The sequence below is a fragment of the Lepisma saccharinum genome, chromosome 24 (genome assembly GCF_977018435.1).
Source record: "Lepisma saccharinum chromosome 24, izLepSacc3.1, whole genome shotgun sequence".
Taxonomy (NCBI): Eukaryota; Metazoa; Arthropoda; class Insecta; order Zygentoma; family Lepismatidae; genus Lepisma; species Lepisma saccharinum.
The window spans coordinates 59,206,515-59,224,114 of record NC_139252.1 but is presented as its reverse complement, the minus strand read 5'-3'; the positions used below and the strand labels follow the sequence as shown (position 1 = coordinate 59,224,114).

General features: G+C 37.0%; 1 protein-coding gene across 1 annotated transcript in view; it reads right to left on the bottom strand.

The window, feature by feature from the left end:
• LOC145978092 (pickpocket protein 28-like) overlaps positions 1-17,600 on the bottom strand; it is a 64,635-nt gene that overhangs the window by 11,545 nt on the left and 35,490 nt on the right. The window contains exons 4-7 of the mRNA XM_083110533.1: positions 11,136-11,238; positions 10,277-10,428; positions 3,032-3,242; positions 670-940 (exon numbers count right to left, since the gene is read on the bottom strand). Of these exons, the coding sequence (XP_082966659.1) occupies positions 670-940; positions 3,032-3,242; positions 10,277-10,428; positions 11,136-11,238 (737 nt within the window). The remainder of the gene's footprint in view (positions 1-669; positions 941-3,031; positions 3,243-10,276; positions 10,429-11,135; positions 11,239-17,600) is intronic.

Genomic DNA, 17,600 nt, shown 5'->3' with positions numbered 1-17,600 from the left:
ACTACAGATCCAGGTTTGAGTACTGGATAAGTCTGCATTTTTAGTTTCAATTTCTACAGCACATATCTCGTGTGTGCCAATCATAAGGTAATAAATATGCTTATAATATTGTTTACTTATATTTCAGCCCACTTGTATCTTAATTAGGGATGAGCCGATATGAAAGTTTGGCCGATACCGATAAAAAACCAATATTCTACCGATGCAATATGAAATTCGAAATGGTCCTTGAAGAACCGAATGGTTCAGTGACCTCCTTAATAAATGTGTGTTTCCAGATGTCTGCAGTGCAAAAGAAGTTGTATATTTAGACAATTACTTTCTTAAAAATTAGGACATGGATATTATCCATAAAAATTATAACAAAATGGCAGAATTCTGCACTAAATTACAAGATATTTACAGATATACTGGAATCAGTAAAATAAACAGTAATTTTACCGATACATCACTATGTGTTTATTGGCCAATACCAACAGAGTACTCATTAATCTGTCCCATCCCTAATTTTAATGTAATTAGTACAGGATATTATTTTCTTCATGGCAAATTACACTATGGAAATTTCATTCTATTATTTGCACAGATTAGCAAATAAATCTAATATTCACTGATAAATAAAACAAAACAAGTTGTGCATTTGCATGCAACAGGAAAACTCAAACTCACGCGGCATATAGAGCAAAGCACATCCACAAGTCTGCATAGTGGCATTCACCCAACACTCAAATTCACAGTTTTGTTGCGTGTACGTTTTGAAGACCCGGAGCTTCCTTTCATTGGATAAATAACAGCCACGCTTCTCTGGTGGGTACCGAAGAACATTTTCATCTGTGATGAACTGAGTTGGCTTCAAACCCATCACAAAGTTTCCCTCCATGGGAACCCTTATGTACTTCTCTCCTACATTGGGAAACTCTGCAGGATTATGCAGAGCAATCTGCAAAATATATGAAATTATGTGTTTAAATGCCATGAACAACAACACACTTAAAAGATACAGTTTCACTCTTATATTTAATTGGTTGTTGAATTGTTGTTTTAAGTACACTTTACTCATAGAAAGGCTATTCGGGACTAGAACCTACAGTTTAAAGTGGGATCTGAACCACTGTGCCATGTGCCTCCACTGGGTATAAAACCTGGGACCCATTGATTACAAGTATTTGTTTGGTGATCTATTAATTCAATACATTTGGTGAAAAACTAAGTTCCATTGTGAATGGTGGCACAGGCTATTAAATTTAATAGAATGACAAAAACAGACGTGCAGAAAATGTAAGGACGTATTGAAATACAAGGAGTAGTCATAAAGTCAACAGCAAAGTGCAGACCTCCGTAGCAGAATGGTTAGCATGGCGTGCTATGATGCCAGGGGTCCCACGTTTGAATCCTAAACTGGGTATGTTCTTTGCGAGAGTCCCTTCATCAATTTCATCATATCATCACTCATCCTCATCTTCATGATTAGCCAAAAGCAAAAAATAAATAAACCAAATCAACCAATAGCTAAGAAACATAGTGCAAGAATTCTCTATTCCATGAAATGTTGCATCCTTCACGTTGCCAGAGATGCTAAACTATTCCTGGTGTAGTATCGCTAGAGGTACAAATCCAACATGGCAGAACTTGTGCAGAAAGAAGAAATTCGTACCAATTTATTTCCTTCACTTGAAGCAGAAGAATGCTAAGGAAATTCATGCTGATCTGATAGAGGTGTCCTTGTACAGTCAACACTTCATGGGTTGAAATGATTCCACTTAAAGTTTGATGAGATTGTACCAACCGAAAAGTGTCCGTGACTGAATAATGCACCAGCATACGACACAGTGGTAGAGTGAGTTAGATGCTATAAATGTGGATAAACAAGTCCTGAAGACAAACCATGAAGTGGCTGACCATTGCTTAGTGGGGAACCAGATAATGTGGTGCAAGTGGAGGCCCTAGTGCTTGAAGACTGGCATATTTTGCCATTCATGCCCATGACACTCTTCCTTGTTGGTAATAATATGAATTTTATGACCCTCCTTGTATTGAAATCCTGCAAAATATACTGAAAGTAACAAGCCATATTATTCAAAGTCAGGAAACACTATTTTTATTCTAGTTATGGTAAAGCATAATTTGAAGTTTGCTACTTTTCCACATAACATCCAGATCGGTCAACACATTTTCACCACCTTAACAGCAGCTGGAAACTGGCACTCGTCTAGAAGTCAGTTTCGGTACAACGTAACCACCTGCGAACCCTTCATCCTGCACCCATCTTGAACAAATCTTGTGATAACCAAGAGTTTTTATGATGCCCTGGATAGCACTGTGTCCAATATTAAGATAATGTGCAATTTCTCATACAGTCATCCTCCTGTCACTTTCGATAAGCTCGTCAATCCGGGCCGTGTTGTTGCGTGTGGAAGCTGCTTTCGGTCTGCCACAACAATGTCTGTTACCATCTCTAAAATGTTTCACCCACCTTTTCATTGTACTGTAACCCATGCAGGAATCTTCATAGAAGTTCTGTAAATGCTGATGAATTTTTGCAGCTACAACGTTTTCACTATAGAGTGACCACAAACAAAAGAATCTTTGGCTAAAATCGTTCATGCACTTTCCCCTCGATCTGTTCAGCTCTAGCCATAAGGAAGCATGGTTCACCCTGCCCCTACTCCACCTCACGGGAGTACGGTACACAGAAGTTGCGGGTCTGCGCAGGTGTTTTTTTGCCTGTGGCTCCACTATAACAAGAAATTCCATGACAGCACGTTGAAGAAATGAACTGTCCATGGATGCCATTTTTCTCCTACGGACAGCACTGGCAACACCAGCATGTAGTTTCAAAAGAAATGGTCAAGGCCTGAAAGTAATCGAACAAGGCTCATGAATTTCAGTACATGCCTTGTAAATAATGGTTATCATGGTACAAAAAATTGAAAAAATAAGGAAGTATCTCGAAGATTTATCAGTCACTGATCTGTTGTAAAGAATTCTTTAAAGCTGTCAAGATATAATTTTTAAAAATTCTACTGCAAACCTTATATCCCTGAGATCCTCTTGAACATGTAGAATCCCCCACGGAAAGGTTTATCATTGCAACTAGTTCGAGACCTCCTACATTGCCATCACGTACAGACCGTCTGGGGTACAACGGATCATTCATTGATCCAGCCTCCTCGTTGTAACCTTTTTCCAAGTCCCAACCATTCACCCTTGTCCAGTCATTCAGCTCTGAATTTGGGTAGATCCTACAAAAGAAAAACTTCAAACTAGAATACCACAACCGTAATAGCAGGCATGGAGAATGACTTTGTGGCAGTCACCCACTGTTGCCACCTTTACCTACAAAGAAACTTGTGGTCAAACAGCCAATTAGGCCTACAACTGCCCCATTTGGGCAAGAAGCAGCAACATTAAAATCCCTCCTTCCTGAAGCAGTCAGCAGGGAAACAGGATTTTGTCAAAATAGCCATTCTGCGCTGTGAATGGGGGCCGGTTCTTACAGTGGCTGAGGTATAGCAAGTTTGAAAATGTGGAAAAAACTGGGATAGACTGCACAATCGACCCTTGTGTTTTACCATTTGAAAGTAAAAAAAAAAATATTGTGCGCTAATAGTACGTATTTAACACTTCGAATTGCCACTGTGCATTTCTCAATTTGAAGTTACATTTCTATAAAATAATAAAAAAAAATAGTACTACATTACTTGCCATAGCTGATTTCCTTGAACATAATCCATGTTGTAAACACACAGTATTGCCAGGTCGAACTTTGGTTTTCAATGGGAATATATATATGCGAATTTCCTCTAGAATTCAACTTTTTTAAATCATGTTTTCATTTGTATTTTTTTCATGTTTTCATTCAAAGGGACTCTATAGAAAAAGGCAGGCTGCGGTAGCGGTAGGTCAATTACCCCAGGGGCGGAGCCCGGAATCGGGGGGCAATTAATACTACTTTTTTTCCACTTCCAATTGTTTTCTCACCTTAAATTTTACATTTCTGGAATCCTTGATTCATACCAACGATGTATCAAACATATTTCTATCAAGAAGGGTCGATTCGACATCCTTACCAAAAACTGAATAATAAAAGCAATGCTTATGAAAAAGCAAACAATCTGTTGAAAAATAAGAATATGCATTGTGTTAAAATATGGGGGATAATAATACATTTTTGTCACTAAGCAGCTTCACATATACAATCAAAGTAAGTATATATATAGTTGAGAAAGTAGCGCAGTCTTCCCTCCCGAAGCTGAAAAAAGAGGGTCGTGGGCGGTCCCAACCCTGACGTCACTCACAGGACAGGGGTGACTCTGTCACTGATCTTTCCGCTTGTTATAGGATCTGCATTTGTGCGAGAGAGTGTGAAAGTGCCTTGTTTTTCCTTTTTCTGTAGCTTGGTGTGATAGTGGAGAATTTTTTTTTGCAACAACAATAACATTTAAGGAAGATGCCGTGCAATTGTGCTGTTGCTTTGTGCCCGAACAACGCAAGAAATACTGTAGGTGTAAGCTACTTTTCGTTCCCAAAGGATCTGATTACGTGCAAGATATGGGTTTCAAAGTGTAAGAGGTTAGATCCTGTTAACGCCAAAACAGCGACAGTGTGCTCATCGCATTTTCTGGATGCTGATTACGAACGGAACTGCTGAGCATTGCCTGTAGACCGCAACTTAATAAAAACGCTGTACCAAGTTTAAATTTGCCTGGTTGTGTGGTGAATTGTAGTAGTGTGCAACAGCCAAATGACATAATTGATCGAAGTGGACGTGCCAATAAACGTCGGATTAGAAAGCGAGCATTGGAAAAACTTGAAGAGTTGTCTCCTCGCAAAAGAATTTGCATGGCACATAATTCAGAGACTTTTGAGTATCTGCAACAAGATAGTGAGTTCGAAACGCTGACAAAGAAATTAAAATGTGCTGAAGAACAAATAAAGAAACTGCAGACACTACATGATGAAAGTGCTAAGAAAGTAAACAAAGTAAAGAAACAATGCAATCGTTTATTACATAAAGTGAAGAATTTACAAATTAGCAATAAAAGTTTGAGGCAACAGTTAGTAAAACTTCACAAATCAAAGCAATCTGCTTTCAATGTGTCTAAGAAAGTAAGGGAAATTCTTCGACCAGTGTTTTCCTCCAACCAAATCGAATGTCTTCTTAGCCACAAAAGCAGACCGAAACTGTGGTCGAGAAGTGATATTGTAAGTGCATAAGCACTTAGGCATGTGTCAAGAAAAGCTTACACCTACATGAGGAAAAATATGAAAATCCCTCTTCCAAGCCTTTCCACTTTGCGTCACTGGACAAAAAGTTTCAAGTGTAGACCAGGCCTTCTGAAAAGTGTTATTGATGTTATGAAGAGTTATGGAGAATCACTTCAACCACACCAAAAGTGCTGCGTATTATACTTCGACGAAATGAATATATACTCCAAAGTTGCGTACGATGCTGAGAGTGACACTGTCATGGGACCGTTCAAGAATGAACAGGTAAATAATTTATTACTTTACTTACAAGTAGAATTAACAAGTTATTTATATAATGTTAGAACGTAACAGAAGTCAAATTCTAGCATAACGAATGAGCAAGTAATCATTTTCATTCATTCATCATTGAGAGCCTTTCCGATGGCGCAGTTCTGGAGTCGTCACCTTTCAATCAAGTGGTCCCTGGTTTGATTCCCGGTGGAGGCACATAGTGGTTAGGATCCCACTTTAAACTGTAGGTCCAGTCCCGATTAGCCTTACTATGCATAAAGTGGACTTAAAACACCAAATCAATCCAAATCATTCATCATTGACTGCGGAGTTTTTCCGCTGCAACCTTCATCTTTTTCTATCTTGCGTTAGCGTGTGCGCGCGTGTGTATTCTTACTGTGTTGGAAATGTGAAAAGATATAAGGTAAAATATGAATAAAATTGCTAGGGTGTGTTCACCAAAACTCAGCGTTAATTTTTTGACTGAAGTTTTTCTAATAGAAGTAAACTACTTTAAAGTCCTTAAAAAAGTGTTACATAGCATAATTAAGAATGAAAAATACATATTAAAATTTGGAAAGACACATCTCGATAGACTGTGTTATCAGGATGAAGTACTAAATTTATTAGTAGTTCATAATGAGATTATTATCAAGTATTAATACCGTAATTATTGCTCGAAACTCAACATTTTAATGACAAGATTTTAGGAATTTTTTTTTTTTTTACAGGTCATTCTGGTTCGCGGGTTGTACGCCCCATGGAAACAAACTGTATACTACAACTTCGACACACAAATGACTAAGGAGATCTTATATTTAGTAATATCAGCAGTGCAAAGTGCGGGCTATGAAGTTGTTGCGTGTGTTTCCGACTTGGGAGGTGGAAATATAAGGGTTTGGCGAGAATTAGGTGTCGCTTCGAGTCATCCTTCGTTTGTGAATCCGAATGATAAGGGACGGAACATTTGGGTATTTGCAGATACTCCACACATGCTTAAATTGCTAAGAAACCATTTTATTGATAAAGGTTTAGTCTTGCCATCGCAGAATGTCGTAACAAAAAAAGTCATACAGTCAGTGTTAGATAAAAATGAAAGTGAACTTCATTTGCCTTTATCGATAACGGATGCACACATTTGCGTATCAGGTCGCGGATGACAAAGAGTATTCTATGCCGCTCAGTTATTTTCTAGAAGGACAAGCAGTGCTATATGTTATTTATTCCCAAATGAAGTTGAAAGTGCAGAATTTTTCGCATTAATTAACAACTGGTTTGACATAATGAATTCATATGTTAAAGAGAATTTTGATGTTAAATTAAAAAGTGCTTTTGGAGTGCATCTTGGACATCAAACCAAGGTGTTAAATGAAATGAAGCAGGTCATCGAAAGTGTTCGCGTGAAAGGACGTGGAAAATTGTTGCCTTTTCAGCAAGGAATGATACAATCTATCAACGCATTATTTGGACTCTATCAGGATATGAAACAGAAACACAATATGAATTTTTTACTGACTGCAAGGTTGAATCAGGATGTAATTGAAAATCTTTTCTCGCGTCTTCGTGGCATGGGAGGTTTCTATGATCACCCTCTCCCTACAGAATTTAAAAACCGACTTAGGCTGCTGTTGTTAGGAGTGAATATAGGACAACTTCCCCTAAAAATGCCAACCAGGGATCAGTGCGAGAATGATGAATTACACAGTAGGACATACAATAGTGTTTTTAGTACGATGGTGTCTGACCTTTTACTTGACAAAGAGGAAGGCGAATCAAAGACGAAGGATAACACCGATGGCAGCGAACTCCAGTTTCCAACAGAGTGCAGTGACAACGAAGCCCACGACTGTTCCAAGGAAGGTTTATATTATATCGCAGGTTTCATTGCGCAAAAGTGTCGGCATTTAGATAAAGATTTGGGTTCTCGTACGGACAGTCTTCCTCCCGTTCGTCAAAAAGAGAAAAAATGGGTTGACATAGTGTCGCGTGGTGGACTGTATAAACCTACTGAAGATTTTTTCCAAATCATTGAACAAATGGAAAATGCATTTTGTTTATACAATCCTCCTGGTGATTTAAGCAGGGAATGTGGAGTCATGAAAGCAATGAGGAAATTATTACTTTTCAGGTTTGCTATGATAAAGAAGGAAATTATAGATTTATTTGTCAAAACTCGGACATACATTCGTATCAGGCATTTAAATTCGAAAATTAAACACAATCGAAGTCTGCTCAAGAAAGGTAAAAAATGGTTGTTATCTAATTAATGCCAACCTGTAGTCAGGCATGACTAACTTTGGAGCGGGAACTTGTGATCTAATGCTTCTTTCCTGGACATGGTAAGTCACATTTATAAATTAATTTTAACTTGTGCATGGTAGTATATTTTCTTTCATTTGTATTTACATTTTGGTATTTTGATATTGTAATGTCTCGGCGCCAGTGATTTATTCACTAACTTCGCCCTAACACTCCACACAGTTTTTAAAAAAGGACAACTTTGTGGTTATTTTGGTTCTAAGTATACCTTTTCACCCCCATAAACACGAACTTACACCCCTAAAAGAGAAAATTCTGAATAGACCTCTGCTCCACTCCCAAGCCGGCTTTCCCGCTTTTCATTACATGTTAATTATATTGATAGTTAACCTTCGGCGACACAGTTTACTAGATATAGTCTGCTCTATACATAACTTACACACACACGCTAGAACATTCAATCGATTTTTAAGACAAATTTATTTCCAAAAACACGGAAGAAGTATATATGAATTCCTATGCCGTTGCTTGTGTTCGTCTTTGACATGTCCTGTGTCTGACGTCATCCGTGGAGGTTTACGAATGGTTCCGAACTTTTCCGAACGCCAGACTGCACCTCCCTGTATACAATGGCCATGAGGATCTGTGTGCGCAGTATACAGTGGAGTCACATGACTGGGACAGCCAATCAGCATCACTTATATTGAAATTACTACGAGGAAGGGAATGATAAGGAATTCTGGCAGTGTCATTTGCCGGTCTTCTGCAGTGTTTCTCTCTGCCTGCAAGGCCATTTGGCTATCATATGAGGCATGTTGTATACAAGTACAAGATATTTCTAATACTTTTGTATAATCATTCAATGTTAATTGGACATTATCTATTGTCTAGCACTTCTTTGTTTGCCTATTCGAGAGAGCTCTCTGATCTAATCCTGACATGAACAAAATGTCTATTATGAAACAAATATGGTTGCCTCCTGCTCAAATATAGTAACATGTATGCAACAAAAGTAGTACACAATTCCAGGTGGCACGGAGTAGTTGCTCAGTCCATCAGATTTGTAGTACATTACAGAGATGTCATAGGTTTAATCCCCAGCAATTGCAAAAAGCAATTTAATAACCTGCGGACAAGAGAAGGTATGATGTATCCAAATGTAGTGTTACAACAGGCAATAGTAGAAGCATTAGACAGGATAGTGTCAAATTAAGAGTGCACAATAAAAATAATAACAATAATATATAAATGAAATAAATTCCACACCACGTATATTCACTTCTCATAACGAAACAGAGGCTCAATCTCGGTCATTTTGGAAGTGATTAAAATTAATTATAAAAGAATGCTTTGCAGTGTATAAACAATTTGCAAATATTTAACTGCTGAAGTAACACTCTTGGAGCTTTTTCATATTACTTTTGAGACACATGTATGTATGTATGTATCAGTGGCGTGGCGTGACTTTTTCAAAAGTGTTACCGGCCATCAGACGTTATCATCTCCACCCTACCCCCCCCCCCCCCAAACATGCATTTGATCTGGATTTTTTTTTTCAATCCGCTCAATGATTTATTTAGCCACAATAACTCCTAGAAAGAATTACCACTCATGAGAGAGTTATCGCGAAAATCCAGTGAATAGTAGTCGAGTGTTGTCAACCATCTCTGTTTCTTTGCAAAGAGGTGGAAAGGGGAAGAAGAACCACACATTCGGGTTAGTTTCACGTTTCTGCGTTGAGCAGACGACAGAATTCCCCTTCTCCAGCGGTTGGAGGAAGTCCAGATGTACGTATTACTGTTGCCAACTTAGTTTTTTGGAGCAAGGTTTGTCCAAATTACGAATCGCATCAAGTACTTATCTTTTCGTCTATTACTAAACGGTCTCAGTTGTAGTTAAATCCAGCTTTGGCTTTGCAGTCTAGCTCTTGTTGCTTCAGAGAAATAGTATCCCCATTTTAGGCAAGATTTAGCTCTTTTCTTGAAATCCAATGTGACAACTTGCTGATCCGGTATGCCACAGCGGCAACAGGGCCCCTAAACAGGCATATGAATAACCCCCTAGCACAAGTCTTTCCCCGCTGTTCCCTTGCATTGGCGCCCTTTCCCTTGTTGCCTCTTGAGGGTAGCGGAACGGCCTCTCTCTTCGCTTTTGTCGGCTGCAGAAAAAATGTCCTCTGCAATATACATTCAACTGCAACGCTGTTGGTTAACTTATTTAACAATGTTGTTATTTTATTGAGGAAAAAACTTTTTAATTTCTTTACATTTTGCTGTTACCTGCGGTAACACTGGTTACATGCACGCCACGCCCCTGGTATGTATGTGTGGGATGTGCAAAGTCTGTTTCAAACCCACTTTGTGCACAGATATGCTAATTAGGACCAGACCTAAAGTTTCAAGTGGGATCAGAACTACTATGTGTCAAAGCAAGGATCGAGATTTTTCCATGAGACAGTCCGATACTCTGTTGACTGGACAAACATGGGTTTTATGCTATCCTGTGTGTAAAAAGTAAATTATGTAAGCAAACTCACATGCCGTCAGTAAACATATCCTCTGGTGCAAGCATGTTGAAGGAGCAGCAAATTCCAGTTTCCGTTAAGATTGTGTAAATATTATCCTCACAAATAAGGGCAAGTCCAGGGAAACTACAGTCAAGCTTAAGATCAGCGCAAGTTATTCCAACCTAGAAAAATAAAAAATAAAAACACATCAATGTTCACTCATTCTGTAGGTTTACTTGAACGTACAATTTAATTGCAGTAGTTCATTTTTATCAGAAATTAGCAAAAATCTTGACTGCTTCCAATCATAACAAAACAAAAATATTTCAACTATCTCAAAGAATTCAGAAGGAGACTGAACAGACTTTGTCAGTCAGACATGTCACAACAGGGAACTGCTACCTTGATTTTAACTTGTCTACCTTTGTAACCTCAACAATATACATAATAATAAATAACCCATGGCGCAACAGGCAACGAGGGCCAGGGCTTAACTACAGACTGCTGGCTTTACTCCCACCTGCTGAAGTGGGAGATCACCAACCAGTTAGTTACAGGGTGACATGTGGTCAGCACAACTAACCCCCAGTCATTGATGTAGATTTCCTTGATGAGGTTACACTACTCATTCGTAGCTCCCCAATTTCCTCACGATTGTGGGTGGCCACCAATCCCATACACAGGTTGAAATCTCTGGAGAAAAGTTGTTACGCTTCCCCCACGAGACTCGAACCTGCACTCTTCCTGTAGCCAGAGCCCAAAGCATGATGCCCTAGACTGCATGGCCATGGTACAGGACTAACAATATATATATTGTCATGAAATACGTCAACAATCTGCAAAACACATCTCAAATACAACCATGAAATAGCAATTCATATTTACTTACATCAAACAAAATGTTGATATTTTCCTCTGTTGTTGTTTCATTTGATATCCAAATTTCATCTCGAAATTCACAAATGTTTTTCAAACTTTCAAGAGCTTTCTTCCTGAAATATAAGCATGTAGGTCAGAAGAAAGTACAAATTATTGGAGCAACAATAATAAAATTAAAATACATGACAAGATATATTCTGACATTGAGAAATTTTTGAACTTGCAGAAATGAAAAGAAGAAACTACACAGTAGGCAAATCCCTTGACTCTGACAGTGGACAAATCCGTGTGCTGCCTTGCCATATGACAAAGAAAATTACTTAACATGTTGACTGACATTTGGACACAATGTTATCTCACACTTGCTAGTGCTGTTGTATGTATGTGAGTCCTCTTGGATACATGCATATAAAATGGGAATCTTAATACTCAACCAGTAAAATTTGAAAATCATATCTCTGTTAAACCTTTAAAATGTTAAAAGAACATAATTTGAATATTATAAAGGAAGAAAAATCACGCTCTGAGTACTTGGGACCAGGGGGATAATAATCATTATTTTTATTGAAACAATCAATTTTGATGGTTTATTTTTATTTAAATCGACCTTTTGATTTTTCTTAAAAAAAAAACATGCTTAAAATTGCTTGTATGGTTCTTGGCACCATACATATTGATATATGCTTTATTTATGGAAAGGCTTTTTCTGGCAAACGGCCCTGTAATATATTTGATCAGTTAGATTAAAGCAAATAAAATATATACATTTTTGTTTCTGATACTGTATATACAAGATGAACCTACTATAGAAATGTTTTGTTGAGTGTGTTAATGAAGCTATAATAATTTCAGTAACTTTTCTTCCACTGAAAATAAAACATTCTGGATGTAGAGTCCAGCGCAGATAATTCTGCCGTGCAATGCGCGACAGAACTAAAGAAGCAGTGTTGCTAATGGAGCAGATAGAAAAATCGCTGCGGTGCGCCGATGCACAGCTGTTACGTACAACAATAAAATTAGAGAATTCAGGTCTATCTAACGTTGAGTTTTAAACGTCATGCATTATACCAGGACTAGGATTAATATGTACTAACAAGTGGCTTTGTATGTAGCTACATACATATGGACTAAAAATTCGCAAAATATGAACTAACACATAAGTACAATTACCAAAAATTCTGCAAAGAAGACTTCTTCATACGATTCCTTATTTGAGTGATTTCAAACAAAATAAAAAAAATATATACGTATATATTATTTTTCATTGCATTAATGCACTGGTGGCGTTCTAACTTTTCACTCCCAAAACCCGTATACACTGGTATGGAACTGCAACGGCAGATAATAACATGCCAACGTGTTAAACCGCTACAATTGCACCATAACACTCCTCCTCAAACAGTATTATTATTTCCTCTCTGAGATCTGTGACAGTCGGTTGCCTTTGTTGTACATTTACAAAGGATGCCGGCTTCGACAACAATAACAAGTACATATACTGCCACTAGATGATAAGCTGCGCGGCTTTTTCTTTTGTTATGAACCAGGGCCGGCGCTAGTCATTTTGCCTCCCTGGGAGGTGGCAGTAGATGCCGCTCTATTTCGACCCCCCCCCCCCCCCCGGTCATTACGCAGCAACGGAAAATTGAAAATCAATATATTCCTAACTAAAACATCAAATATAAAATAAATAATGAGACTTCTTATGCTATTTCAATACTATTCAGCGCAAAAGAATATCTCGCTCGATCACAGTTTTCAATAGGCTTATTTTTTTCTTCTCTTCAAATTTTGCCGCTCGGTTCGCCCTCCCCTTCCGCCGGCCCTGCTATGAACTTGGTCACCCATCAAAGCATGGCAATTTTAACACAGAAAACAATATGTATCGCATTAAGCAGCAAAAATGACAGCCTCCTCTATGCAATTTCTACAAGAACACCTGCCGGAGCCAGAGTTGAATTGCTTAGAATTTCCCGAGCTTGGCTATGCAAGGTTTTTGATTTCAACTTCGACAGAACTGGAGGCATTATGGAATTTAACGTTCATTAGCAAACACACACTTTTACATACACACACGCAATACACGCACACAACGTCAAACCGGTCAAATACTTAGTATAAAATAAAAATATGGTGCTTCCAATCCAACAAAACTCACCGCCACTTTACCTGCTTTCCCCTTCCGTGACAGAAATAGTGCTTCATTATTACAGTTGGCAACACTAGTTACTAGCTAGCCAATGAACATGCACTGCATAAAAGAAGCAACAACTACGCCGTGCTATATTGCCACATTGCCGTCCCTGCTGACCGGTGGGAACCGCGAGCTGGAGCGCTGTTCAATTGTTTTCAATGAAGTTTGCGCGAGTGTGTCCAGGAATGGAATGACAATATGGCAACAATAGCGAAGGTTTTCGAGCAGGGTAGAACACGTGATGCTAAGAGAGAGGGAGACGAAACGAAAATTCGTTTCTACGCAACGGCAAATTTACGTGTGTGGCACTCTACTATATAATTGTAACTTAAAATGTTCTTTTATAGTGTTTGTAGCTGAATTTTGGCAATTTTTTTAATGATCGTTTGCAAAATATCTGCTGCCATGTTTATTTACAGTTTAATGATAATGACACTATTTACAGGTTAACATGATTAGTATTTTGTATATTATTCTACACAAAAGTTTGCTATTTTTGCCTATAAAAATTATTGAATTATAAATCAAGAGGATAAGATCTACGTTAGGAATAAGGATATTAAATTAGGCACCTGGAATGTTCTGAGCCTTTACCGGCCTGGGGCATTTCAGTGTACAGTTAATGAGATAGTCAAGTATAAATTAGATGTAGTAGCTGTCCAGGAAGTTAGGTGGCCAGGAGAAGGGAATTGTAAAACTAAAAATTATACTTTTTTCTATGGTGGTACTGAAAATCATAATTTTGGAACAGACTTTTTCATAAATAATAGAATTATCGCGGCTCTTAAAACAGTAGAATTTATTAATGATAGGATATCATATGCAGTTTTACAGGGTAGGTGGTGTAAAATTATTTTAATAAACATACATGCACCAACGGAAGATAAAGATGATAATACTAAAGATGATTTTTATACAGAGTTAGAACAGGTCTTTGATAAATTTTCTCAGTATGATATGAAAATTCTGTTAGGTGACTGTAATGCACAGATTGGCAAAGAAGATACATTTAAACCCACGATTGGTAAAGAAAGTCTTCATGAATTAAGTAATGATAATGGTATAAGATTGATTACTTTTGCAACCTCAAAGAATTTAATTGTGAAAAGTACCACTTTTAAACATAAAGATATCCATAAATATACCTGGTCTTCTCCAGATGGTAAAACTCATAATCAGATAGATCATATTCTCATTGATAAGAGAAGGCATACTAGTATAATTGACGTTCGTACATATAGAGGTGCTGACTGTGCCAGTGACCATTATTTAGTAATTGCTAAATTAAGAGAAAGACGCTCAGTGATAAATCATAAGCAACAAAATCTAAAAGTTCTAAAATTTGATACAGGAAAGTTTACTGATGAAAGAATTAAGAAAGATTACCAAATTAAACTGTCAAATAGATTTGATGTTTTGCAGGATTTAAATGATGATGAACATATAAATGAAACAGACGTAAATAAGAATTGGGAGCACATACGTAATGCAATAGAATCAGCAGCTAAAGAAAGTATAGGATACCATAAACCAAGAAAAAGTAAGCCATGGTTTGATAATGAATGTCATAATCTAATAGAAATAAGAAATCAGGCTAGACTTAGGTGGTTAAATAACTCGGATGATACAAATCTAAGCAATTATAATAGAATAAAGCGAGAAGTTAACCGCACGTTTAGAAGTAAAAAAAGAGATTACTTGAAAAGCAAAATTAACGAAATTGAAACAAACAGCAAAAATAAAAATATCAGAGATTTATATAAAGGTGTAAATGAATTTAGAAAGGGGTGGCAACCTAAAGTAAACTTGATAAAAGATAAAGACGGTGATTTTCTAGCTGACCCAAGCGATATTCTAAATAGATGGAAGAACTACTTTAATGACCTTTTAAATGTCCATGTAGGAGATAAATCAGAAGTAAATGAAGTACACACAGCAGAACCTTTAGTTCCAGAACCAAACTTGACTGAAGTTAAAGATGCTATTAAAAGGCTAAAGAATAACAAAGCACCTGGCATTGATTTAATACCAGCTGAGTTAATTAAATATGGTGGAAATTCATTAATATGTCAAATTCATAAATTAATTTGTTTAATATGGAATAAAGAAGAAATCCCTCAACAGTGGAAAGAATCCATAATTGTTCCTGTGTTTAAAAAAGGTGATAAAATGAACTGCAATAATTACCGTGGAATTTCTCTACTCTCAACAACATACAAAATATTGTCTAACATTCTTTTAACAAGACTAACCCCATATGCTAATGAAATTATAGGTGATTATCAATGTGGATTTAAACGTAACAGATCAACTACAGATCAAATTTTTCACATCAGACAGACACTTGAAAAAAAGTGGGAATATAATCAAAATGTCCATCAGCTATTCATTGATTTCAAAAAAGCATATGATTCGGTCAAAAGAGATAAATTATATAATATATTAGTAGAGTTTGGAATACCTAAGAAGCTTGTTAGTATGATAAAAATATGCACCAGTGAAACAGAAAGTAAAATTCGTGTGGGTAATAATATGTCTGACAAATTTATAATTCATGATGGGTTAAAACAAGGAGATGCATTATCTCCATTGCTCTTTAATTTTGCCTTAGAATATGCTGTAAGGAAGGTAAAAGAAACTAAAGAAGGACTAAAATTAAATGGTGTGACTCAGTTGTTAGCATATGCAGATGATGTAGACTTACTGGGGGATGATATAAATACGATTAAGAATAATGCTAAAATATTTTTCAAAACTGCTAAAGAGATAGGTTTGGAAGTTAACAAAGAGAAAACTAAATATATGCTTACAGGCCGAAACCAAGTGTTAGGTAATAATCAAAATCTAATTATTGATAACAACTCGTTTGAACCAGTTTCCAAATTCAAATACTTAGGAGTAATATTAACAAATGAAAATTATATTAAAGAGGAAATAAAAAGTAGGCTTAATTCAGGAAATGCATGTTACTTCTCTCTTCATAAACTTTTGTCTTCTCGTTTAATATCTAAGAAACTAAAAGTTAAAATATACAAAACAGTAATTTTGCCTGTAGTATAATATGGGTGTGAAACTTGGTCCCTTACATTGAAAGAGGAACATAAATTGAGAGTATTTGAAAATAAGATCCTTAGGAAAATATTTGGACCTAAAAGGGATGAGGAGACAGGTGAGTGGAGAAGGTTACATAATTCAGAACTACATAATTTGTATTCATGTCCAGATATTATTAGAATAATTAAATCAAGAAGACTTAGGTGGGCAGGCCATGTGGCACGAATGGGAGAGGAAAGAGGAGTTTACAGGATTCTTGTTGGGAAACAAGATGGTAAGAGACCTGTAGGAAGGCCAAGACGAAGATGGAGGGACAACGTTGAGATGGACCTAAAGGAAATCGGTAGGGATGGAAAAGAGTATATAGATCTTGCTCAAGATAGGGACAGATGGAAGGCCTGTGTTGCTGCAGCCATGAACCTTCGGGTTTAAGAAGGCTAGAGAGTTAGTTAGTTATAAATCAAGAGAAATTTAAATGTGTTTACAATTTACATATCACATTTCCTTTCATATCAGCTTCACCCCATCAGTAAATATATTTTGTTTCCATTCTTAGAGCCTGATAAACACCATTAAATGATTACGAGATTAACGTACTTTCACCAAAAGTGATTCTGATATCTACAAATTCTTACGTACATTATTCTATAAATTATGTCTTTAAAATGACTTAAATCATCCCAAGTGGATGGTGACAGAGGCCACTAAAATTAATAGAACATCTACCAGTAAGTTTCTTGGAAATATTTTTAGTACTCGCTTCAATCGTGTTTTTTATTCCCCCTAATGTGAAAATGGTCTCCAAGTCGTCGTCTTCAAGTCATAAACCTACTCATGTCTTCAGCGGCATGTAATGTAATAAATGGCATCCTATGCACTATTCATTTCCATAATTAAATCTCTTGCAGCTATATATTCTCTTCTGTATACCCCAGTTTCAAAATTTCCTGTCTTTTTGAGGCACTCTTATTTCTGAAGGCCTGTTTCCAAACGTTACCTGTTGCTTGTGGTTAGTTACTTCAGTCTAAAATCTCCCTAAATGTGTGTGTGTTGTTTAGTTGTCTCCTAAGTCTGCTTTATGCATAGAAAGGCTAATCGGGACTGAACCTACAGTTTAAAGTGGGATCTGAACGACTATGCGCCTCCATCAGGTATTGAACACAAAATCCCTTGATTACAAAGATACACACGGTTTCCACTACGCGTTTCGCACTTAATGCACAAACA